At 45.5% G+C, this 26,823-nt stretch overlaps 1 protein-coding gene across 1 annotated transcript in view; it reads left to right on the top strand.

The window, feature by feature from the left end:
- Positions 1–1,883: 1,883 nt before the first annotated feature.
- BARX2 (BARX homeobox 2) overlaps positions 1,884–26,823 on the top strand; it is a gene marked incomplete at its 5' end in the record, with an annotated part of 67,743 nt that continues 42,803 nt past the window's right edge. Inside the window, one exon of the mRNA XM_082659528.1 lies at positions 1,884–2,070. Within this exon, the coding sequence (XP_082515654.1) occupies positions 1,884–2,070 (187 nt within the window). The remainder of the gene's footprint in view (positions 2,071–26,823) is intronic.

The following is a 26,823-nucleotide window of genomic DNA, read 5'->3' as shown; positions in this document are numbered from 1 at the left end:
CCGCAGACGCGCCGGGCCCAGCGCGGCGACCTCTGGGCTCTGCGGCGGGACGCGCGCCGCCACCGGGACACCCGGCCGCAGCTCTCGCGGGCCCTCAAGCCGCCGCTCCGGGAGGAGAATAAGCATAAGGAGATATCGTGAGAATAAACGAAAACCGTTCTAAATGGAGAGGAGGAGGGGAGGGGAGCCAGGGCGCACGCAAACACCTCGGGAATGAAGTTCCTCAAAGGCGCGTTGCGGGCCACGTCTAATGCAAGGCTCTGATTCGGTTTATTACTATTTTCTCTCAGTGCCTATTAGTTCTCCAGGCTTTCCCCTTCCCTCTGAATTGAACCACTGGCCCTGGCGCGCGCGTCCACTTGCTTCCGCGGCGACTCGGGCTGCAGGGCGAGCAGCTCTGCAGCAAGCCCGCCGTTACCCGGGGCCGCGAGATGTCACCATACCCAAACTCGGTCTCGGAGAAGACCATCCGCGTCTGTAATTCTCAGTCTCTTTACCGTGCGTTTCCCTTCCGGCCCCGTGCAAACTAACTCCCAGGCATAATTGCGCGAAACCGGCAGCACCGGCAGTTTCTGCCGAGCGCGGGCGAGGGGGCAGGACGCGGGCAGCGGGACGGTCCGGGTGCCGAGGCTGGGTGGGGTCCCCTCGCCCCTCGCCCAACAATTCCAACTGAAAACAAAAGTTCGTTCAGATACTGATTGGGACAGACTCGGAAGTTAGGCGCCCAAGAGGCAGAAGACAAACCACCTAATGAACGCGTGTCTTCGCGGCTCCCCCAACCCTACGCGTCGCCAGGGACCCGGGGGACGAAAGCCGTGGTGCTAGAGTATCGGGCACCAGGAGCCACGACCGGGCTGACTCGCCGCACCCGGCAGTCCCGCTGCGCTGGCCCTTCTGGGGACGAAAAAATGTTTATAAACAGAGCTCAAAAATAAAAACGGAACACGTGCTTTTGATTACTTTTTTTTTTTAACAGTTTACTATGGGGATAACGGACAGGGCAAAGGTCATTGATGGTTTGGTATCTCCGTGGAACGGTCAAGTTCGCGATCGCGGCGTAGGCTCCGGGTGCCAGAACGCGCGGGCTGGGAGCCGGCTGCGAGCGTAGGGGACGCTAGGGGCGGGCGCCGTCCTTGGGAAACGGCGCGCGGAAGTCCACGTGCGGAGGCAGGAAGGCACTCAGCTCCTCGGGGGAGCCGGTTCTGGGGCCCGCAGTCTCGGGAGCCTCGGCGAAGTCTTGACTTCTTTCTACTAACAGACCAGGACGTGCCCGCCCGCCGGGTGCCGGCGATGGGAGCACGGCTGGGAGCGCGGCATGCCCGGCGCGAGGGTGGCGCGCGGGGCTCCGCGTGGGCAGCGGCCCCCGGAGGCCTAGCCCGTTGGCGGGGGCGGCGCGCGCTCCCCGCACCGCGCGCACACACGGGCGCGCACACTGCACACACACACACACCTGGAGCTCGTCCCAGGAGGGGGGCGGGGAGGAGAGCCGGAGCGAGTGTCTTAAAATAGGCACGCAGACAAGCGTGAGACGCTGAGAGGCTGGAGAAGGCTATCAAGAGCGGCGGGCACGAGGCGCGCAGGTCCGCCCCGGGTGGCACACGCGGGCTGGGCGGGGTGGGCGCCGAGCGGCCGGCCCTCCGCGCGGCTCAGCACCAGGCCCTGCGGGAAGCGCGCGGTGATTGACAGCTGCACTGTCCCCAAAAGGCTCGGCGAAGATGCTGATCCGCGGGTGGGTCTAGACGCGCAGCCCGCGCGCCCGGTGCCGGCTCCCCTCCGCACCTCCTGAGCCCCGCCGCCTCCCGGTCGCCGAGGAGCCGGCCGGAGGCCCCCGCCGGCGCGCCAGCCCCGCGGCCTCGGGCGGCGGGCGCTCGCCCGGGCTCACCATGCACTGCCACGCAGAGCTGAGGCTGAGCTCGCCCGGCCAGCTCAAAGCAGCCAGGAGGCGCTACAAGACTTTCATGATCGACGAGATCCTCTCCAAGGAGACCTGCGACTACTTTGAGAAACTTTCCCTCTACTCCATGTGCCCGTCGCTGGTCGTGCGACCCAAGCCCCTGCATTCCTGTACCGGTAAGACGGCCCGCGGGAGCGCAGTGGGGTGTGGCCGCTTTCGTGCCGGGGTCGGGCGCTTGACCACCTCTGTCCTCCCACCCAAGGGCGAGAGGAAGGGGCCCGGGAATTGTGGGCCCCCGCAAGAGGACTAGACTTGTCCGAGGCGAGCATTGCAGAGGCCTCTGCAACCTGGAAGGGGCCCGGCAAGGTGTCAATGGCAAGGTTACAAAGGCAGTCAAGGCAGCGCGCCCCCGAGAGCCGGCCGCCCCGCAGCGCCTGGGATCTGCTGGCAGGAGAGCCTTCCTCCTTCCCAGCGCTGCTGTGGTTTTCAGGAAGAAAGTTCAAACCCTTGACCTGGTTGAGCACTTAAATCATTGTCTCAGGAAGTGGCGTTGCTTCTCACCTTGAGTTAACTCGTCCAACTTCCTCCAGTCTCCACTGGGAATTTTACAAGTAAGTCAGTATCCCGAGGTTCCCCGCAAAATCCGCTGAACTTTACTTAAAAGGATCTCCCTCTGGGGAAGTAGTTCTGGAATGTGTCGTGTTGTGGAGCCAGCTGAGGAGGTCAACCCTGTGAGTTTTAAGTGACTAAAAAACAATGATCACGATAAAAACACTCCTCAAATCTGGTTTGCTTTCTCCACAAGAACGAGACCCGTAGTAAAAATAAAGAACACTTAATAAATATACTTTAAAAGTCATAGGTTTATGTAGAAAATAAATCCAAAGTTATTTCTAAAAAACTTGCATTAAAAGAAGCTCCAAGTTTCATAGTGCCCTGGCATTATAAGGATTTAGGCTCTCCAGACGTGGGTATAGCGAAAAAAAAAAAAAAATTGAAGCAATTTTTATCAAAAAAGTTATTGACCCTGCTTTCAACTGAAGGTAAAAATTTAGTATTTCCAAACCGAAAGAACCTTTGAGGGTATATCTGTTGCATGGGTAGCATGAAATAAATGAATTTAATTGTACTTACTTTGAAAAAGTAAAGTGAAAAGATAGCAGTGGCTTTGAAAGATATTTTTGGAACGTTCAGGCCAAGAGCTGCTAGCACACTGTGCTTGGAATACTGCATTTTCTGTTGATTCCATTGATAGGCTCTCTAGGACAATCAGTAAATACGTGTGTAAGTACATACAGTAAAGTTCTTTGACAACCAACTTGTTCCTACATGTGTTTGGTAATAAAATGAGTATTATACTCAATTACTCCTTTGTAAAACACATTTTGTCTGTAAGGTGGAATTAGGCCTGGTAGCCCAGAACAAGACTTGTAATACTGCATTTTAAAAGCCAAGAAATATACGAAACAAGATAGAAGAAGAAATTTGAAAAACAAGATAGATATGGTTGATGTTTTTACATTTGTATGTCTGCCATGCGTTACACCTGGGATGAGTTGTCTGCTTAGATCTTGGAGCGGAGAAGTAGGCTGATTCTTGTTTTGAGCATAAATAATCATTTGCCATGAGAACTCAAATCCCTTAAAGGAAAAAGAGAGGATCCGTTTTAATCGTAAATCTCTCGCACCCTGAAAAGACACTGTGTACCTGGAGGTCCCTAGGACAAAGCAGAACGGCTTCTCCTAAGCACCTAGGCATAGCCTGTTGCGGGCAAACTTTTTAGCGACTTCGCGCCATGCATTGACTTGAAGGCAGCTTTTCCTGGCCTTTAGCAGTCACAGAACTGGATCATAGAAATCATGCCAGAGGAAGAGTAATAAACAGCCTCCAAAAACAATGACCCAGTCATCCGTTGAGGCTGAGTAAGTTTTGTGTTTCATTGAACCTTGTGTGGGACATACATCGGAGGAAAATACAGCGATTCATGTGTACTTTTGTGAGTGTTAAAAGTGAATCGCACATATTTCACGAACTAAAAGTTGTGCTCAGCCTCGTGCTTTTGAAGTTCTTTGATGGTTTGTGGGAGAGGGTGGTTGTTGGCACTGGCGTTCTTGCCTTATTGTTCCCATGCTTGATTTCTTTAGGTTGTTCTTTTGAAAATGTGTTGTGATTTTGCTCTAGTTGAGATTTAAAATATAGAAACTGGGATTTGCCCGTGGAATTAAACCCACAAAAACTGGCTACAATAGTCCATCCTTTCAGATCATAAGCTTTCCGTGGGTTTACGATTACAGTTAAAGCCTTACATGTATTAGATCATGGGAATACCATTAGCGACTTCTCAAAGGTTTTGCGAATACCATGCTTTCAAAGCATTTTTGTTGCTTTTAACAGTTATGTTCAGGATCACAAATCTTAAATTGGATGAACTTAATCTTTTTTTATTAATTAAAAAAACAGCAATAAGTTGCTGGCATTCATAATGAAACTATATATATATATTTTTTTCTGGATAGAGATAAATATTTAGCACTTTTGGTGGAACCAATGCATAAAATGTTCAAATCAAGTGAAAGGCATAAATTGGAATTAAAGTTACTGAACTATCTCATCCTTTGGTTTGCTGTTTTAAGATTTATATAACTAACAGAAGTGACCTTTCTCAGCTAAAATAATGAAAACTAAGATAATAAAGTGACCACCGTGCACAGTAAATACATGAAATTGTGGTGGAAAAAAAGCTACAGCGTTTAAAAAGCCGCTACGTAATTAGGCAAACCATGTCGTTCAGATTTAGCAAAATCCTAATGTCAGTTTATGACCCTGATCTCGGGCAGAAGAGCATGTATATTCAAGTACACTGAGAAATGGAAACATTTCTCATCTGGTAGGTAATCACTTGACAGTCATTTATTATTAGACACCCTAACCTTGACGGACTACTCATCTTCAAAAACAATTCTTTATTTGAACAGGCCCTTCCTTATTAAAATAGAGTAATTTTAGTTTTAGGGAGCAATCTCCAGATTGATTTAAGTTTCCCAATAGATCTCCTGCATCACATAATAGATATTGAGTAAAGGAATCCTCCTCTTAAAGCCAAACTAAAGGAACATTTGTCATTAAATTTAAAATAAAATTTAAAAACCAAGCCCAAAGAGATCCTCCATTTGAAAAAAAAGTTTGTTATTCAGACTGTTGAGGAGGTATGGAAGGTGTTTAGAATGAACTTAGTTTATGACATGTTGTTCTTACGTTAAAATCTGGTAACAGTAATCGTCACTCATAATGGAACTGTATTGCCCCTTAGAAGCTGGTGATGATCTCTCATAAACATTAGAACGTTGACGGTGATTGAAGGCCAAAAATGACTTGCAGTTTATGATATCATAAATATTGTTTAACTCTCAGGTGCATTGTTTTATTTTTCTGGTTGTGATTAATGTTTCTTGGTGGAAGAGTCCCTTGAACTGGCTTCTCAGGACGGAATAGATTGCAGAGGTAGCGGCACGGTTCCTTCTGAGGGATCTCTCTTTCAGTTTGATCTTTAGAAATAGGCAGACTCTCTAAATTTGAGGGGTGTTTGGAAAAAATGAGTAACTTGCTTCACAAAAACAAGGATGTAACAATTTACCCTAAGAGTTTTCATAAGATGATACTGAGAAACCTAAGTACTGTGCATAATTACTTATAACTTATTATAATTACCGATACTTATAACCTAGAATTACCCTAGGACTTGTACACGCACATTTGGGGGGAGGTGAATATAGGTATTTGTACATTTTACAACCCATGGCCCCTGCATGACTTTTAGTGATTTCACTAAAACCTATAGTTTAATTCTTTTTGTCTCCTCTGGCAGAAGGGTTCTGTAGGCTCTCCCCGTGACCTCCAGTGGCCAGTCTTACAGAGCTGACTGGGAGGAATCACAGTGACCACAGACCAGCCTTCCTAAGCAGAACATACTTTTTTTTTTTGCGAAGTGCTAGGGTCACATCAGGGCTTAAACATAGTTTCAGCCCGCACTGTACACCGCCGTCTTTTATATTAGGGTACTGAGAAATCAGGAAGATTCTTCCAGCTCCATTACACACCCGGGATAAAGCTGTGCGGTCACACCCGAGGGACAGTTAACCAGCCATTTGAAAGGGGCATGTGGGGAAGGGTGTTTATCTTAGGAGCGGGCTTTGAGAACATTTTAGTCTTTGGTGGGTCCAAGAGAAACAAGTTCTTTGGGGTGGTGTCCTTGGGCTCATTTTTATCACAAAGATTGGGTGTCATCCTGGTGAAAAATGAAATGAGGTGTGGACCTGTGCGATGGGGGTCAGGGAGTCTGCTGCCACTTCATGAGTTGGCTCCAGTGATTCCCCCAATCCTAGCTCAGTCTTTTAGTTGGAGACCAAAACCTGTAGTATCTTGGGAACCTGGATCCTGGGCACTGGAACGTTGATAGAGAAATGCAAACTGAGGGTGTGGAAAATGATCTTTATTAACAAGCGTTTGTATTTCTACCAGAGGCAAATACGCTTTCATTAGCAAATCACTCATCACTGCCTCTCCTGTTCCCATTCTAAGGGTAAATAAATTGAGGGAAGCCCAGGATAGAGGACTCATCCAAGGTCAGGATATATTTGGAGCTGAGCTCTTTCGGGATCCTCAGCTGTTGTCTCCTTACTCCTTAAATTTTATGACACCTTTGTTAAATAGAGACACTGAGGGATTCCTTAGGGGTCAGTTTTAATGAGTGAATAGTTTATTAGCAATTTATTCGCCGGTTCTTATTTTTCTAATAGCGAATGGGAAAATGATTAGAAATTAGCAAGTTAAAATGCCTTTCCAAAGGTCTATAATCTTCAGTATCATTTAATTCAATAATTTAATTCAACAAATATTTACACTTGCTTGTTGACGGCACTGCCATTATTACTTTTTTTAATTTATTTAATTTATTTAAATTATTTTTTATTTTTGGCTGCGTTGGGTCTTCATTGCTGCGCGGGCTTTCTCTAGTTGTGGTGAGCAGAGGCTACTTTTGGTTGTGGTGCACGGGCTTCTCATTGCAGTGGCTTCTCTTGTTGCAGAGCACAGACTCTAGGCACGCAGGCTTCAGTAGTTGTGGCACATGGGCTCAGTAGTTGTGGCTCGCAGGCTCTAGAGCGCAGGCTCAGTAGTTGTGGCACACGGGCTTAGTTGCTCCGTGGCATGTGGGATCTTCCCGGACCAGGGCTTAAACTCGTGTCCCCTGCATTGGCAGGCGGATTCTTAACCACTGAGCCACCAGGGAAGTCCACTGCCATTATTTTTAAGTTTATTCTAAGTCTTGGCTAACAGTTGGGATATTTTAAATCTTTCTCTGAAACACCTGTAGAGCCACTGCCAAGCTCTTTTTTGTGGTCCTCTAGAGTCTATGTGGGCACTTTGGAATTGTGAAACATTATGATAATTTAATCCGTTTGCTTACCGTCTGGAATTTTCTCTTTGAACTCCACTTAAAGGGTATTATCAACACCAAAATTGTCATATTAACCTCCTTAAATACAACTCAACTGAAATTGTATATGCAGTAGATCTTTTATGAAACCAATTTCCTGCAGTGTTGGTTGTTACCTCTGGCTTGAAAATAAAATTTGTGATCCCAGCCCGGCTGGTATATAGCTGCTGGTTTTAACGTACCTCAGGAATCTAAATGAGAAGATTGTTAGGTTTTTACATCCCAGGAATCTATTTGAAAAGCAGTAAGGACGGTAAATTGTTGTTTAGATTGTAAAGAGAGATGAAAACAAAAAAAGGGAAGGAATAGGGAAAAAGAAAAAGGGTGGGTTTCTTTGAAGTTCTTGAAGCCACTTGATTCCGCCTGGTATGTAGTTCAGCGTCCGAATGACCCTGGGGGCAACACGAAGGTGGCTTCTGAAATTCTTCTGTCCCTGCTTGGAGAGTAAATGCCCACGTTGATTTGACTTAGACACCTGCTGGGGCGCCTTCAGGGAAGAGCCTGGGCGGGGGTGGGGGTGGGGGGTGGGGAGTGCCCTGCCCAGCATTTAGCGTGACTGAATCAGGGTTAACCCAGAAGCATTTTTAGGTGCTGTTTGCACTTTGTTTTGAGGTCGGGAGGAAGAGGAACAGAGACGGAAGTTAGGTGGGGCACAGATCTGAGGCTCCCGCCTTAGTACAAAGCCTGGGAACTTCTATGGGGGTTGCGGAGCCTGCGGACCACGCCGGCCACTCTTCCGCCCCCAGTGAAGTCAGTTCGCGTCCCTTGGCTTACACCTGCTGCTGAACCCTTAGCTGGAACATGGTTAGAGGGCTGCAAGGCTTTGGATGAGGTGGACAGGTGGAGGCCGCATTTTGCATTCTCTCTTGGGGAATGCCGTTTTCCATTCCTGTCTCGAGGAGGTGGTGTTTGTACTGGGGCATCAGAGACGGACCCCACTGAGCTGGATTAGCCGCCTTCTAACCCAGGACTTGCCAAAGCCCACAGGTGCTTGCCAGGCTGTTGCGAATCACTTGGCTGCAAGTCTCTTGGGAGCAGCAAAACAGGGAGGAAAAAAGAGAGAGAAGGAGAGAGAACATTTGGGTGAAGACTTCCCACATGTGGCGAAGGCCCTCCGTCCCGCCTGGCATGACTGCCTCCGGGTCAGCTGCCATGACGGTGGAAGGGTTGTTCCTCTGTCCACAGCACGGGTGACAGGGTTAGAATTGGCCTTAGAATTTACCGGGAATGGGGTTCAGACCAGGACCGTGTACCAACTTAGTGATGTTAACAAAATAAGAAATACTCTGACTCTAGGAGAAGAGGCGGTTTTTCTTCTTCTTCTTCTTTTTTGTTTTTATTTAACCAGAAAACCTTTGCAGATCCTTAGGATTTAATTTATTTTTATTGCAGCTTAATAACAGTTGGAAAAAGAAATGTCTTGTTAAAATGAATGCTCTAAATAAAAACACAGTTAATTTTCCATTACAGTGTCTAATTACTTATCACCACGGCATTTCTACATGGCAGTTTAACTTCTTGGAAGTGGAAACTTGGCACACATTTAAGGAAGAAAGCAGTACACCCAGATAGATGTCAGAAGATGGCTTAATTATATTTGGTCTGGAGTTGACTCTTACCTATGACTACTATGCAAAAGACAGGCAGAGGGTCACTAAGGAAAGTCTCTGGTTCCTTTAGTGCCGGTGGAAATTGAATATGGAGGAAGATCATTCTGAATGTTAGACGAGCTGCAAGTACGTGTAAAAAGGGACTCCACTAGTCACCGGTTGAAGCTGGTGTCAGGACTGCTTGATCGGCCTGGAGGTCAGCTGTATACGCTCCCTGACTCCACTGGCAGAGTTCATAAAAATGAACATGGCCTTTCTCCAAGGAGAGGCCAGGACGCAACTGAGTAGAAGCCGATCTGGAGGATCTCAGCACAAAACTAAATATCTTAAGGGTCCAGGCAGAGAAGCTTATGTGATTCCTTTTTTTTGCATCTCTCTAGCTCACCACCATGTCCTTAGGAACACGTGCTTCTGGATATTGGATAAATATTGGAGAAGTATTTTCACAGTGTGCCTGCCACCAAAGTGATGTCAATGTCCTTTTGGTCATTATTGAAAAACACACTTCTGTATGTGATAAGCGATAGGATGATTGTCCTTTCACTTTTCTTATGCGAGGATCACTTATGACGTGTGGGGACATGGTGAGGTCTTGGGCCTGGTGGTATCGCATGTAGTCATGGCTGTGTTTCCACCCCGGCAATACCGGACAGGTCCCTAATACTGATTTGCCTGCCATTCTCCACTGCCCACTTCCCTCTTCCCAGAGGTCTTTTCATGCAGGTACTTAACCATTGCTGAAATTCAGGATCATGGTCTCACAGACAAGATCACAGCCACTTGTAGATTGGAGAATGTGTAGCTCTGATGTTTCTTTTAAGCACTATCTGAGAGAGTCAACGTTGCACACTTTCCTCATGGTAACTTATAAACAACAGAGTCCTAATATTATGTCTTTGTGTCCTGGGGAAATCGGAGCCAGAGGTACTCAGGGTCATCTTCCCGAGTTCTGCAGTGTTTATCCTAAAGGGGGCTACAAATTGGGGAGAAAGGCTAGAAACGTATACTCTCAACCCTGAACCTCATTATTCATCTTCATAACGACACAGTGAGTCCCCTACATACGAACCTTCAAGTTGTGAACTTTCAAAGATGCGAAAGTGCGTTCACAGGTCCAATCACGTGTTAATTCACGTCTCTGGCAGACGCTGTCACGTGCGCATATCCTCTCCAAGTGGGTGTGCTTTTGTGTACTTTACAGTACTGTGTAGAGCACAGTAGTACAGTATCTTTATTTCAAGCCTAGGATGTCTGGAAGCAAGCGTAAAAGCAGTGGTGATGTAGCTGGTACTACTGTACTTTTCAGGGTACTGTACTGTAAGATTAAAAATGTTTTCTTTATTTTTTTGTGTTTTTTTAATGTATTATTTGTGTGAAAAGCATTATAAACCTATTATGTACAGTACTCTCTAGCCAATTGTGTTAGTTGGGTACTTAGGCTAACTTTGTTGGACTTATGGACAAATTGGACTTACAAACATGCTCTCGGAATGGAACTCATTCGTATTTAGGGGACTTGCTGTAATAGAAATAGTGACTTGTTTTGAGGCTTAGCATGTTACAGGCACTGGACCCAGTGATTTTCATTCAGCTTCCAATCATTCCTAAGAGATAGTAGCTCTGCTTTACTAATGGAAGCTGAGAAGTTAAGTAACTTTATAAAGTCACTGAAGGTATAAAGATCTCTTCCAAAGCAATAAGAAAAAAGGCACGTAGAAAAATTGGCAACTCATAGAAGTGAAGATCTAGGTGTCCAGTGAGCATGAAAGGATGTCCCTGGTAATCAGGAAAACACAAATGAAAACGAGGTACCATTTCATACCAGTCAGACAGGTAAACATGAAAGACTCTGATGGTATCGCTCTATGACAAGGTTGTGGAACAATAGATGTTCTCACTCCCCGATGGTGGGAGGGTTATTTGGCACAATTGCTTTGGAAGCAGCGTGGCAACACCTGGAAGCAGATACACACATGCCCTCAACCCAGCAGTTCCACCTCTGTTTGTGCCCTGAGAAATCACTGCATGTGTGCAATAGGACACTGGTAGAGGAATGCTCATTTCTATGTTGTTTATGATAGTGAAAAATCTCAGTCTAACTGCCCTTCAGAGGAAAAAGGACAGAATTCTGTGTATTATATACAAGCAGTGAAATTCTACGCAGTGATGAAAATGAATGACCCAGATCTACTTGTATTAATACAGACAAGATTTAGAAATACAAGGCTGAGGGAAAAAAACGCAAGTTGTAGATTGGTACTTACAGTCTGATACCATTTATATAACGCTGGAAAACATGCAGGCCAATACTGTATATTGTTTAGGGAGGCAAGGGCATGGGATTGGGAGGGCTATATACAGATTTTTACTTTCCTGTGTAGTAATTTATTAAGGAAAAGAAAAGGCCTAATGTAAGTACAGCCAAGCATTAAGATTGGGCAAAGCTTGGTCATGGGCACAAGATGTTCTTACATTATTCTTTGTACTTTTCTGTATGTTTGAAATTTTCTATAATATAAACATTGAAAAATGATAGTATGGGAGACCCCACATATCCATAAAACTCTTGATCTTGGGGGACTTTTTTTTTTTTTTTTTCGGTACGCGGGCCTCTCACTGTTGTGGCTTCTCCCGTTGCGGAGTACAGGCTCCGGATGCGCAGGCTCAGCGGCCATGGCTCACGGGCCCAGCCCCTCCGCGGCATGTGGGATTCTCCCAGACCGAGGCACGAACCCGTGTCCCCTGCGTCGGCAGGCGGACTCCCAACCACTGCGCCACCAGGGAAACCCCTTGGGGGACCTTTGATGGTTTTCTTAATAGCTTTCTATCCTGAGAGAAGCTGTTAAGTACAAGCTTCTTGTATACAGTCACAGTGGGGAAAGAACTTTATAATTAGACACATGTGTACAACTCACCCTGAAACAACCACTGCGGCTTCTGAAATTGGCTTTTGGATCTCACTTACCTCCCCTGGCTGGGTGGGGATGTCATTTTTCACCAAGATAATTGCTTTCCCCCAGGTAATGCTTCGGCATGTGAATAAATGGGCTCTGAGCTGGGCACTAGGGCTGGAAGGAAGTGCTGATGAAGTGTGTGTTTGTTTTCTGCAACTATCCATTACTGAGCATGCAAGGGTCAGTAGGTTCTTTCCCCTTCTTCTTAATGATGTTTCAAATCCCAGTAGATTGCCTTTGATTGCATCTTGCTTTGATATGTAACTGCTCAAATGATATACCACCCTTGGCTTTTTTTTTTTTTTTTTTTTTTGCGGTAGGCGGGCCTCTCACTGTTGTGGCCTCTCCCGTTGCGGAGCACAGGCTCCGGACGCGCAGGCTCAGCGGCCATGGCTCACGGACCCAGCCGCTTCGCGGCATGTGGGATCCTCCCGGACTGGGGCACGAACCCGTGTCCCCTGCATCGGCAGGCGGACTCTCAACCACTACGCCACCAGGGAAGCCCCACCCTTGGCTTTTGACCAATGGTCACTGCTATTGACAATTTAACTTAAAAAATTGTCTAGGGACATCTGTGAATACCAAAGAATCAAAAATATATTAAAATGTAGCTTCTTGGCAGGGAAGAATCATGTTGGTATTGGTATGTAAGCTGGCTGAGTTTTCTTTATATTCTGTAAACATGATTTGATTTTAACACTTTGGTGTGTGGTATCAGGGATGGTTAGGAAGGGATGAGAACTGTTACCATGGTAACCACACAGAGAGCTGTCTGTTAGGGATGATGAATGGTGGTCCTGTGGTTTGGAGAGGGTAACCTGGACCACATTACTCCCCAGCGACAACTCTGGTGACAGGTGTTTTGTTCAGCCTATCTTAACAGCCAAGGCATTCTTCTTTTCTCTGCAAAATAGTTCCAATGTAGAAATATTGCTTTAAGATATTGTGACAAAAACCTGGTCCTTTGGGAGCTCTTTCTGTGTCCCTTCAGAGGGAAAATAGTCCTTGGTGTGAATGAAACAGTTTGTACAGTCAAGAGTTTGCCAAAGCATTTCTCCTTCTGAGACCACCCCTCTCTGTCCTAAATCCATATGTAAACAGAGAAGCAAATAGATCAAAGCCCTCGGAGCCCACGTCCCCCGCCAGCTATCAACAGCCAGGGTCGCTGTGCTGTCTTTGGTGCTTGGCAGTGCAGCCGTGGTCAGCAGGATCTAATGACCACATCTAGAGGAGGGTGGCCAAATTGGACACGACCGAAAGGCCGGTGGATCTATCAGATTTGCTGTCAGTGGACAGACTTTCAGGGCTGCAGGAACGAGGCCTTCTGCATGTTGTCTTACCTGGATGGATGCACAGGACGGCTGCAGTGAAAGGAACAGATTGAACCTTCATTTGTGCCTTACTCTGTCCCCCTCCTGCGTCTCTCCAGTGAAACCTTATTCCTCGTAAAATGGACTCTCCAGGCTTGGGGCTATGAAAGGAGTGAATGTTATCAGGAGAGCTCTTCCAAAGGGCTGTGTGCGTCTGAGGGAGATGACATGCAGGTGCTGCCCCTGCTGCCCTGACAGTCCATCACTGGCAGCAAATCTGACAGCTCCACCGTGGATCTTCCCTTTGGAACGACTTGGGAAAGTACAGGTGAGGATTGGGGATATTTATGGTTAACTTTGAACAAGTTTCACTGAGGGAGAGGGATATATTTTAATAAGGTTCCAATCCAAATCCTCTGTTTTTCATGACTGAACATTTGACTGAAATAATTGGTTGAAACGTTTGATTGAAATCACCCCAGAGGAGATTTTTGGGGGAAGATGTTGTTAATTTTGTTATCCCTGGATATTATGCAATTCATTATTGCTCTTAGCACGTTAGACAGCTGTGTGTCTTGGAAGCATGCTTTCAGTCCTCGGTTTGGAGGGTGGCATAAAGGAATGTCCTATTGGAGGGCTGATTTTTTTAAACTGGGACATTGAGCCTTGACAGAACAATTAGCTGCGTAAACAGAACGTGTTTCACTTTTCAGGGAACTGGAAAGTAAAAATAACAACAATTATAAATGGTAACTGTGAGCCAGACGCTGGGTGCTTCTCTTCACTAAGGAATTTAAACTGCATGGAGACCCTCTAGGAAGTAGTTACTATTATCACTGGTTTTTGGGGGAGGAAAGCGACACTCGGGGAGGTTGAGTAAATGGCAACACGGCCACATGAGGAAGTGGCAGAGTTGAGGTTGGAACTCAGGTCTGTCTCTTTCAATACACACAATCTTATGTCAATTAGAAGTCACGTCTGTCTTCTTCCAAGGAGGCCCCATGCTTTATGTAAAGAAAGGTCCAGTGAGTGTGCCGGCTGCCGAGGGGTATATTTTGAACCTGTTGACTCTTTTACACATATTTATAACCATTTGACATGTGCCAGTCTGTCTTTCATTTCCTGTGATTATTTGTGTTTCTGAATGATTCCAGACGAATTCTAAGCAGCAGTTCTGTCTTTGGAGGAAGTGGGTGTTTGGGAGATTTGGGGCCTGCTGCCGTCCGGCTGGGCGACCCTGAACTCATCCCATTGCTGCTGGACGTCAGTGTCCGTATCTGTGTAACATTCCCAAGTCTCCTTTGGTCACAGTGCTTCCACGAGCTTTGGAAGCTTCTTCTGGATAAAGCTTTTCTATGGGAGTCGAGGGTGGAATTCCCAGGCACGCGTGCGTTCATTCATTTATTCATTCTTGTGAACCAGAGAGAAAGTACTTAACAACTGAATGCCAGCCAATCGCCTTGAGACTTAAGACTTGGAATATTTTTCACGAAATACTCATTAAGTTCAGTGGGAAAAAAAAAAAAGTCTGGCCATTTGTTTGGCATGGCTTAAAACAAAAGAATAAGAAATGAATTTTTTTCGCCCACATTCTATCCAGTCAGGCTGGTGTGGGTTCTGGGGAATCTGTATTTTTAAAAAGAGATTATAATGAAAAGTCAAGTTTGAGAATCACTGTAGTGTAGATGACGGCTTAAAGATGAGCTTGAGGTAATTTACAGCCATGACTCAAATCTATGAAGCAGTTTAGTGGAGTGATCTTACTGGATAGGTTTTGAGTCAGATGGTCCTGGGTTGGTTTGTGTTTTCTTGTCTGTGTGACCTTAGGCAAGTCATTTAGCCTTTCTGACCCTCAGCTTCCCCATCTATAAATGGAAGATAGTAATAACTACCTAATAGGGTTAGTCATGTAGGTTAAATGAATAGTGTGTGTAAAGCACTTAGCGTAGTTTCTGGCACATAAGTACTCAGTAATTGATAGCTTCTATTACAAATGATTATCTTATAATAATAACCTCATCTTGGTTGGCCGAAGCACAGCCCTTTAGAGAAAGATTACTATTTGTGGTGGATGAAACTCAAGAAAAATTAGATATCCTTTAAAAACCACTTCACTCTAGGGCATTCTTGTGGGTTATGTCATTACACTGGCTGCCTCCTAGGGCCTCCTCTTGCAGCCTGGGTGGGGTCCGTGAGCTGTTGAAGTTCAAGGCTTCATGAATAGGTATGTTTCATTCCCCCCATCTTTCTGTTTTATAGTGTGAATTCAGAATTTTGCAAATTCATACATGAGTGGCAAAAACTGGTCAAACACGACAGCGTCACAGAATGTGCTTTGTTACTCTTTTTTTTTTTTTTTTTTTTTACAAGAGTTGCTCAGGATTAATTACCCCTAGGAAGTGTTTCATCATGTAGCTGTGCCTCTCAGGAACCGTTTTTAGAAAAGTGGCAGAATTTCTCAGCACGTTTAACTTTTTTTTTTCCTTTGAAGAGTAGAGTTAGGGATAGTCTTTTCTTTTGGAAGAGGCTATGAGTTTTTTTTGTTTGTTTGTTTTTTTGCGGTACGCGGGCCTCTCACTGCTGTGGCCTCTCCCGTTGCGGAGCACAGGCTCCGGACGCGCAGGCTCAGCGGCCGTGGCTCACGGGCCCAGCCGCTCCGTGGCATGTGGGATCTTCCCGGACCGCGGCACGAACTCGTGTCCCCTGCATCGGCAGGCGAACTCTCAACCACTGTGCCACCAGGGAAGCCCGAGAAAAATCCTTTTGATGAGGGTGAATGGAATTCTTCCATGGGTTGAAGGAAGCCCCGGTGACCAGGGCAGCAACCCCTTCCAATCGTTTATACTGATGATTCCTTCAAGCAACCTCTAGTGAAATCATCCAGGTTCAGGGGTGGGTGGGGGCCAGCTGGAAGCAGGTGGGCTAAGACACGTGGATGTGTCGTTCTGGTGCCGTGGGGTGGTATCGATTCGTGGAGAGAACGCCGACGTGGTCCCCTAAGTGCCTCAGAACCATTGTGGAAATAGGACTGAGCTGGAGATATGGACCTTTGGCAACTTGTTGAGAGCATTCTGTTCAGTCTGTGAATTCAGAGAAGCCAAGTGTTTCTACTCTGGTAGGAGGGGAGTAGGCAGGAGTGGGTGAGGAGTGAGAAGCAATGATGGGGAGAGGAGAGTCGGGGGCAACGAAACGATTATCCTCCTGACACAGGGATCCTTACGTGCTTGTTCAGCATTTGTTGTCCAAATCTGAAAATGAGGATGGAACATTTCATTTGGGAAATTGCCCCGTGAGTACGTGCTTCTTCTCAGAGGCATAACTCAGAACTGACAGCCAGCCGATGGCTTGGGGTTGGGCCAGGGCCCGCCTAGCCACACAGTTGTCTCATCATCATATATATTATGATGATGTATATTAATGATGCAATAAAGAGTTGCACCATCCCGGGTCACAGAAGATCACTATTATCCTATTAAGATGCAGTAATAGTGTTCATGCAGCCCAGTGCAGGAGGTGTGTGCACTTGAAGTGAGCAGGCAATGGGGACGCAGAGTTCAAGGTAGAAGAGCTGTCAGAAAGCCACCCCCAGGGCTCCGCACGGGCTCATTCTGGGCTGGCTCAGTGCCTCAGTTTCTGCCATTGATAAAATAGACCCTCCTCCCCTGTGTGTGGGGAAGAGGGGTTGATTAAGGAGTATTAGTGTAATGCCTTGAGGAGATCAAGGTGAGGTGAACAAGCACAGACTCCACATGAGGGAAGCTGTTAAGTGTCAGGGTCATTTCGTACTTTTCTAGACGACTAGACCCCAGGGAGGCCAAACCTGGATGGCCGGCTCTCTTCCTGCTGCCACGAGATAAGGATGGCATTTACATCTGTGCACAGAAGAGAAGAAATCAGAAGAACAATCTCCTGTGACATGTGAAAATGATATGAAGTCCAGATATTGGTGTCCACGAAGTTTTACTGGCGACAGCCACTCTCCTTTGTGTACATATGGAGTCATTTTGACGGAGAGAGTGTGGCCCACAGGGCCTGAAATATTTACTGTCTGGCCCTTCTCGGGAGAAGTTTACAGACCCTTGAACGAGACTGTTGGAAACAGGGTTCCTCGGCTGTGAAATGAGGTTGTTACTAATCCACAACATGTGATGTCATTCTCAGCCCCCAGATACCTCCTTTGTTGTGTCACAGATCGGGGTCTCTTGTCATCCGTGATGTGTGGAGGCGTGAAAGTCAGTTTGGTGGGGAATTTTACAAGGACTCTCTGAAATTGAGATCAGGCTCTTAGCTCTACGGAAACATTCCCAAACCTTTCTAGAAATAACACTAGATTTTTCTGCACAGAGAGAGGGGTGAAAAATATTTCCAGGAAGGTGGCTGGGATTCCACTGAATTTGGGGGACTTTTCTCTGCATTTCTAACCCTCCCTGGTTTTCCCAGAGGAAATCTGAGGATGACAACTGATGAGACATTGGGAGCATCAGAATTACTGACCTTTTTCCATTTGAGGTTTGGGTGACTTTTATATGCTTCTTCTTTGACTTTAATTTGTTTCCTGGCCCTTGAACGTTGTGTAATCACACAGGCCCATCCGGAAGGGTGTGCATCACTGGATAAAGCACTTATTGCTGGGGTGCTTTCTGCGGTGGAAATGCACATCTATATGTGCCTGTCAGAACTGTCACCTCGTGAGGGTCAGGGCTGCCAGGCCTCTCGGGAAGGACCCAGCATGATTCTCTTGGTGCCTCTGTCCCATTCTCACTTTTGTTTAGGCACTTGGGAATGGGTAAGCCTTCAATATTTTCTATGGCAGCCCCCGAGTCATGAAGCGCTAGTTAAGTGGGAGATTGAAATTAATCTGACTTGGCGATAACTTCCTATTTGTTGTTGGGTTTCTCCAGCCACTAGGCTGAGAATCCTTTAGGTTTAGCCCTTCCCACTGGGATGGAGTGGAGAGGGGTAAGGACAAGAGGAAGGTAGAGTACCTTCAGAGGAAGAAGTGATTGATGTTGCAGGTAAAATTCTACCTCAAAGAGAAGTACGTGTGGGACACGCTACATCTGACTTTCTTTCAGAGTTGAAGTCACAAGACGACAATAATAACAATAATAAAATAAATATAAAAACAAATGAACATAACAGCAGACACTTACATAATACTTCCTATGTACCAGGCACAGCTCTGAATGCCTTACATGAATTAACTTATTTAATTCCTACCCCAATCATATGAGGTACTATTATTCTTCTCATTTAATAGAGAAGAAAGCAGAAAGAAGTAGGGAGATAGACCTCTTCTTGGGTGGAGAGTACAGAAAAGAAGAGGACAGGCAGTAACATTCTAAGTCATATACAGACTGACTACATGAAGGGAGAATCTCTGATCTCCATGATGCTAACGTGGAAAGACAAAAACCCTACGCAAAAGATACAGGAGGAAAAGCAGAGGAGAAGTCAAACCTTGTCACACGTAGGGAACGGTGTTGCCTCATTTGGAGCTTAGACGCTTGAAGAATTACTTATTTTCAAAAGCATGGGATTGGGTACAGAGTAGATCTTCAGCAGTATTAAAAATACTTTTTCTTATATTACAACTCATTTGACTTTCCTTACCTAGTTCTTTACTTCTAGGCTATACGCCCCTAGAGTGGTGAGGACATGTTTGTTTTGTTTTGTTTTTTCCTAAGGAGCAGTAAAGTTCTTACATAGCTGGAGCCCTAGGGAATGTCTTGGTGCCTAAATTTGCCAAGTGAGTTAGTGGTGGATGAGGTTCACTATTTTATCCACTATGCTTCACTGCCTTAGGCATTGTTCCAGGCTGCGTGTGATTTAAATAAATTTCACCTGATCGTTAATATTTAAAAAAACTAAATGTTGGGTAGATAAAAATATTTATAAAATATATGTAGGATAAAAAGAATAACAATACAGAGGGGTTGGGGGAGGGATGGACTGGGAGTTTGGGGTTAACAGATGCAAACTATTATATATAGGATGGATAAACGACAAGGTCCTGCTGTACGGCACGGGGAACTATATCCAATATCCTGTGATAAACCATAATGGAAAAGAACATGAGAAGTATATATACACAGACGTATAACTGAATCAGAAATTAACAGAAATTAACAGAACATTGTAAATCAACTATACTTCAGTACAACACAAAGAATAACAATACAGCGAACACCTGTGTACCCACCACTTGGTTTAAGAAAAAGGGCATTTAGTCTGAGTCTGCCTGTGCCCTTCCCTGGCACTGTCCCCAGCCCTTTGCCCATTAGAGGGAACCCACATCTCAGTTCTCTGTGCATAGCCTGCTTTTGTTTGGCGTTTTACTGTATGTTTGTATCTCTTAATCACATGTTGTTTAGCTCTGCTCGTTCTTGAACGTGACATAAATGTTATCATACTGCATGTATTTTTGTGACTTGCTTTTTCATGTAGCATCCAAGATTTGGAATCACATAGATTCCAAGAATCCCCTATGCTGTGTGTAGCTGCAATTCATTCATATTCATTGCTATATAGAATCCAGTGTATAAATATTACACAATGTATTTACCCACTCCGTTGATGGACTTTTGGGTTGCTTCCAGTTCTTAGTATAGATATTGCTGCTTGAACATTCTTGTTAAATTCTTTTTTAAAAACCAGTGGCCAGGAGGACTTATTTAATTAGTTTTTCAATGAAAAAGCATAGTCTTAGAGCTTAATGAAAATTATAATGTCTATTCCTTGCACAGATAAATGTAGTTTTCATTTGGGGGCACATACTACATATTAAATGGGTTTATTTATTTATTTTAGGATTTTTTTTTGACGTGGACCATTTTTAAAGTCTTTATTGAATTTGTTACAATATTGCTTTTGTTTCTTGTTTTGGTTTTTTGACCGCGAGGCATGTGGGGTCTTGGCTCCCTGACCAGGGATCGAACCCGCATCCCCTGCATTGGAAGGCAAAGACTTAACCACTGGACTGCCAGGGAAGTCCCCGGTGGGTTTATTTTTAATTGCCGTTTGGGTTAATTATTTTCCAGAATTGTCAATGATCTGTGTATTTTATTTTGTAAACAAATCGAAGGATTTATTGTAAAAATCACTGGCAAAAAACTCTGCCCAATTTTACAGTAAAGGCTTTGTAAATATTTTGATAAGCAAATTTGAAAATACTTAGTGTAAATTAGAACGTGAAGTACTTTCTTCTCTAAATTACACATTAGATAAGCTTTTGTCATCCAGAGCAACAAACAAACACTATTGCATTATGTAGCTCAGAGGGTCTTTGCCCACTCCTGTTTACTTGGAGACTAGAAAAGAAATTCTTAACATTTTCCAACTTAAAAAGATAGGCCTGAAAAAGCTTTTGAAATCACTTACAGAGTTGTGCAAAGGCACAGAGATTTAAAGCTGGTAAGGAACTAGAGTCCAGTCTGCTTTTTTTGACTGGAAAGAAGACCAAAGCTCAGAGTAATTAAATGACTTACCCACGATCACAGCGAGGCCCGTCAGCCTTTTGAATACAACTTCTCTAAAACAGCAATGTGATCTGTAGTTTCATCTCTAAATTAGAAGCCACCAGCTTCTTTTCATAAAAACATGTATATATATATTTGCTTCAATGTATCTTGAATTATTTAGTAACCTTCCAAAAAGAAAACCATGAACACAATCTATCATGACGATTTGAGGTTTGATTTTTCAAATTGCTTTTCTGCACCGTGTCCACTGCTGACCCTGGAGAGGTTTCCACTTGGTTCCCAGAGCCCGGTTTCTGGCAGTGAACAATATTCCCACTGTCTTGCACCCTGGCCGCTGAAGCTGTTGGAAGACAGACATAGAGCTCGAAGGATCCTGGGTCATGTCAACAGGTAATGGCCCAGGCCTGGCTCAGCAGCTGGTCCTGGGGCTTTCCCTCTTAAGGAAGCAGCAGCTTTGCAGGAGCAATCTTTTTATTTTATTATTTTTTATTTTTTTAACATCTTTATTGGAGTATAATTGCTTTACAATGGTGTGTTAGTTTCTGCTGTATAACAAAGTGAATCAGCTATATACATACGTATATCCCCATATCCCCTCCCTCTTGTGTCTCCCTCCCACCCTCCCTATCCCACCCCTCTAGGTGGTCACAAAGCACCGAGCTGATCTCCCTGTGCTATGCGGCTGCTTCCCACTAGCTATCTATTTTACGTTTGGTAGTGTGTATATATCAGGCCTCGGTCGTGGGCAGTGAGTACCGTGCATTTGGGGCGGGGTGTGAGGCTTTTTGTGCTCCTGGAATCGCCCCAGCCCTCCCATCCCTTCCGCCCGTGCCGCCTCCAGCCCTCGCCCGCTGCCCCATCCTGAAATAGCCATGGCTCAGCACGGAAGAAATGTGCTCCTCTAATCCTAAGGAGCTGATGAGTCCTGCATTTGCCAAGGGGACGGGTTTTTACTTTCTTCTCCTTTCGGGAGAATCCCTGAAAGCTTAAAATCTGTTTTAAGAACCTGATAGGGGGCGTCTCTGGTGGCGCAGTGGTTGAGAGTCCGCCTGCCGATGCAGGGGACGAGGGTTCGTGCCCCGGTCCGGGAAGATCCACATACCATGGAGCGGCTGGACCCGTGAGCCATGGCTGCTGAGCCTGCGCGTCCGGAGCCTGTGCTCCGCAACGGGAGAGGCCACAGCAGTGAGAGGCCCGCGTACCACACACACACACAAAAAGAACCTGATAGGAACCTGGAGTCCCACCATGGAGACTGATTTTCCACCTCTGCTCCTCTCTTGGTGACTCTGGAAAATCGTGGTCCTTTCCTGGGCCTCTCCTTTTCCATTGTGAAGTGGGTATAATAACACCGATACTCCTGGGTTTGCTGTAGAGATTGAATGATCTGAATGATCTGAATCCCCTGAATCTTATATGGACAAAGGATTTCACCTCTGAATTACATCTAAGAAAAAGAAAAAAAAATCCTACGTGTTTCCTTATGTTTCTGCATCAAAGACAGGAACCCATCTGCCAGAGGCCAGAGTGGGAGTGGTGTCTGGATTCAGTCTGTCCAGCCCCGTCACACACCAGCCGCCCCCTCCCTGTGCCCCAGCAGTACGGGCTCAGTGGGGACAGTATGTCGAGACTTTGTGTCCGACTGCCCCTCCTGTGGGGCTCTGAGCTTCCATCGGGCGAAGATTGTGCCTTATTCCTCTTTGTGCCTCAAGCGTCTAGCATATTAGTGTCATATGGGAGGTGCTAAAAGCAGAATAGTTTTACAAGTCACTGAACTGTTGAGATTTGTCTGTGCCTGGTGTTTCTTTACAGGACTTTTTTTTTTACTGTAGTTAATAGGTTTCTCTCTCACTCAATCTTCCCTTGCTTCCTCCACACCACTGACCTTTCTCCCCTTCTGGGGACCACCCCGATCCTACACCTGTGGTTTTCAAATGTAGCTGCTCCTTTCCATACCCACTTTTTTTTTTTTGGTCTAATTATTTATAACATGCAGCTTGCCACGTCTAGGTAATAGACTTCATTATCTGGAATGGCCTGCTCCAGCGTGAGAATCCTTAAGTGGAAGGCCTTATTTACCTATTTTAAAGTGTCCGCTGTTTTGTTTTTTTTTTTGCTGTTGTTTTTAATTCTCTCAGTTCCTCTTGATTGTACTTTACCATGAGGGATAACGGTTCATTTCAAGTTAATCTGTGAGACTAAAGTGTAACCTGTTTGGTGGGGGACCGGAGTTAAATGGCAGCTGTTAAACAGTGCATAGCACCTCCTCACAAAGGCTTAAACATGAAAAAGGAGTCGGAATAGTAGAATATGTTGGAGTTTGGTGAGGACGGTGAGTGCTACAGGACATGGGATGTGCACGTACAGTTGCAGACAATGACTGCGCTTCCAAAGACAGGGCTCCTGAACCTTCAGCCCCAGAAGAAGGGCTGCTGGAATTACCAGCAGGGTTCCAGTACAGCTCATGGACCTTTATGCTGTGTCATCACACACCACCTGTTCCTTTCTTCCTTAAAGTTCCCTATGATAGAGACATACAGATTTGCCCCCTTCATGAACCATAAAGTTGATGATCAGGATAACTGCAAAACCTTTTAAAACTTTCAGAGATGAAAAGTGATAAGAAATTGAAAGACGTTAAGTTACCTAATGAACATAACTGGCATTAAACATCTTTCCATGAAAGAATCTGGCCTAAGCTAGTGGATATGGGAAAATGCCCGAAAAATGTTGAAAGCATCATTTAAGAGTGCAGACCCATTTGGAAATAAAAATTATTTTTATTATTTAAATTAATTATTTTTGGCTGGCGTTGGGTCTTTGTTGCTGCACGCAGGCTTTCTCTAGTTGCGGCGAGCAGGGGCTACTCTTCGTTGCGGTGCATGGGCTTCTTATTGCGGTGGCTTCTCTTGTTGCGGAGCAGGGGCTCTAGGCATGCGGGCTTCAGTAGTTGTGGCATGCGGGCTCAGTAGCTGTGGCTCCTGGGTTCTAGAGCGCAGGCTCAGTAGTCATGGCGCATGGGCTTAGTTGCCCCGTGGCATGTGGGATCTTCCCGGACCAGGGATCGAACCCATGTCCCCTGCACTGGCAGGCGGATTCTTAACCACTGCACCACCAGGGAATCCCTTTTAGTATTTTTTTAAATTGAAGTATAGTTGATTTACGATGTTGTGTTAATTTCTGCTATACAGCGAAGTGATTCAGTCATATTTATATATAATTTCTTTTTTATATTCTTTTCCATTATGGTTTATCCCAGGATATTGAATATAGTTTCCTGTGCTTTGCAGTAGGACCTTGTTGTTTATCCATCCTGTCTATGGATAGGATGCATCTGCTAACCCCAAGGATAATTTTTTTTTTTTTTTTTTGTGGTATGCGGGCCTCTCACTGTTGTGGCCTCTCCCATTGCGGAGCACAGGCTCCGGACGCGCAGGCTCAGCGGCCATGGCTCACGGGCCCAGCCGCTCCGCGGCATGTGGGATCCTCCCGGACCGGGACACGAACCCGCGTCCCCTGCATCGACAGGCGGACTCTCAACCACTGCGCCACCAGGGAAGCCCAGAAGTTGTGTTTTAAAAATAAGCCAGCAGAAACTCAACATCCTATTTGTGTAGTAGAAGATCAATGCAAATAATTAGGGTGAATTGTGTGTTTTTGAATCATGACTTATTGTTGCTTCATAAATCCATTTTGTTTGTTTTTTCCTTTTCATCATTTTTGCCTTGGAAGGTTGGGATATTATTCATATCTCTTGATGAAGTTAGGGCTTTGTGTTTTACCAGGAATGGAGGTTCATTTGCTGTACTGAGTTTACTTTTAATTTTGTAATGAGCCCCTAGAGTGACAGGGGTAGTTGTTTCACTTCTTTTGAACTCTATTCCTTTTGAACAGAGACAGTATGCTCGTTAGTCAAGTGCTTGGAGGTCCTTAAATATCAAACAGGAAACTTAGGAGAATGCAAAATATGATTCTGTACATACAGTTGTTTTCCTCTTCCAAATAGATGTTCAATAAATGTGTCCTTATGTAAATTTGAGAATTTAACAATTCACAGTTCATTGTAAAGCATTGGAATCCTAGCTGCAGCAGGTGAAAACAATATCTCATTGCTGTTCCCATTGGACTTTCAGGTGTGTGAGTATTTTTTTTTTTTTTTTTTGCGGTATGCGGGCCTCTCACTGTTGTGGCCTCTCCCGCTGCGGAGCACAGGCTCCGGACGCGCAGGCTCAGCGGCCGTGGCTCACGGGCCCGGCGGCTCCGCGGCATGTGGGATCCTCCCGGACCAGGGCACGAACCCGTGTCCCCTGCATCGGCAGGCGGACTCTCAACCACTGCGCCACAAGGGAAGCCTGTGTGAGTATTTTTGATTCTGGTGCATTCATCATTTGGTTAGCTCAGTTCATCAGATCCTGCATGGGAAGTCAGGAAATGTATTAGCTCACTTTGTACAGAACACAGCTCAGCACCATTTGTGAAAGATGAGTTTGATTTGAGTTCTAATACTTGGCTTATGGAACCTCAAGCGAGCCAAGTGGCCATGATGGGGTTTGTGAGAGAAGAGGGCTGTGCAGCTCTGAGTTTTCTTGTCCTCAGAAGGCTTGGGATAACTGTGTTTTGTTCCTTGGTAATACAGTGGTTTGGAGAAAATCCTTTCTGACTACTTTACCTCCTTAGCCTACCATTTTTGGGATTACAGTTCAACTCTAGGGATATTTTCAGAAAGAGAAAAAGCATAAGCACTTTCTTCAATAGCTCTTCAAGGAACATCATATGGACCACTTGACGGTCCATGGACCAGCTCACACCCACCTGGTAGAGTAGCCCATCAGTATTGCATTTGTAACACACATGCCTCAGCACACTAGGCTTTCCTGGAGTGGAGTTAATTAGACAGCTTATTGTTTGGATTACTGTTCTTATGGGAAGACTTCCAGATTGACTAGAGGGGCAGAGCGGGTGGACCAGTGGTTCTGGAGAGCCAAGAGAACAGATTAGACTGTAAGCCAGCTGCTGCGTCTCCCGCATCTGGAGCGTCTGTGGCTCTTTGATTAGAACCATAGACCTTTAGACCTGACGTGCTAATGCTGATCATCTCAAGCACCTTTATGTGGGGGAGGAGAAACAGGTGTGCGTCAGCTCAGGAAACATTCATGGAGCGCCTGCTCTTTGCCAGGATGAGGGAGCAGCTACAATATGAATTATCCCCTCAAAGAGCTTACTGAGTAGTAAAGGGCTATAAGCATATTATAAGTGCATGTAAATACTCTGTGGAGAGCACTGTGAAAGGTCAGCACGGAGGCACTGTGGGAGCACAGAGGCAGGGATTCAGTCCCATCCATGTAGGAAGCAGCAGGAAAGGCTGGGGGAGGCTTTATGGATGAGAAAACCTGAGCTGAACCTTAAAGGATGAATGAGAATGAGCCAGGGGTCTCTACAACCATTGGTGGTTGAGGTTAAGTAGCTCTCCCCAAGGTCGCACAACTAGTAAATGGGGAATCTAGGCTTAATCTCCACACAGTGTGTCCTCAGGGCCCCTAATTTTAATTTTTTTTTTTTTTTTTTTTTGCGGTACGCAGTCCTCTCACTGTTGTGGCCTCTCCCGTTGCGGAGCACAGGCTCCGGACGTGCAGGCTTAGCGGCCATGACTCACGGGCCCAGCCGCTCCGCGGCATGTGGGATCCTCCCGGACCAGGGCACGAACTCGTGTCCGTTGCATCGGCAGGCGGACTCCCAACCCATGCGCCACCAGGGAAGCCCCAGGGCCCCTAATTTTCACTGTAGCGTCTCTAAATGATTCACTCTGACAATGTGGCTTCATTTTCCACATTATTAACTTAAAAACTTCATAGGAAGCAAATTGAACCTTAGCTGATATTTAACCTTATTATCAAAAGACTTAACTAGTCCTTATTATGCTGACACCGGTCTCCTAAAATAAAATAGCTCTGACCTTTTAAGGTTTAAATGTTTCATTGTAATATGACATTTCAGGTTCCTGGGAATAATTGCTGTGCTATTTTATTTTAATTGCCATGCATAGCATATCATGGAATGGAGAATTCTTCCATCAAACATGA

The sequence above is a fragment of the Grampus griseus genome (assembly GCF_964374135.1).
Source record: "Grampus griseus genome assembly, chromosome: 8".
Lineage (NCBI taxonomy): Eukaryota > Metazoa > Chordata > Mammalia > Artiodactyla > Delphinidae > Grampus > Grampus griseus.
This window is presented reverse-complemented; position numbering and strand designations above follow the sequence as displayed.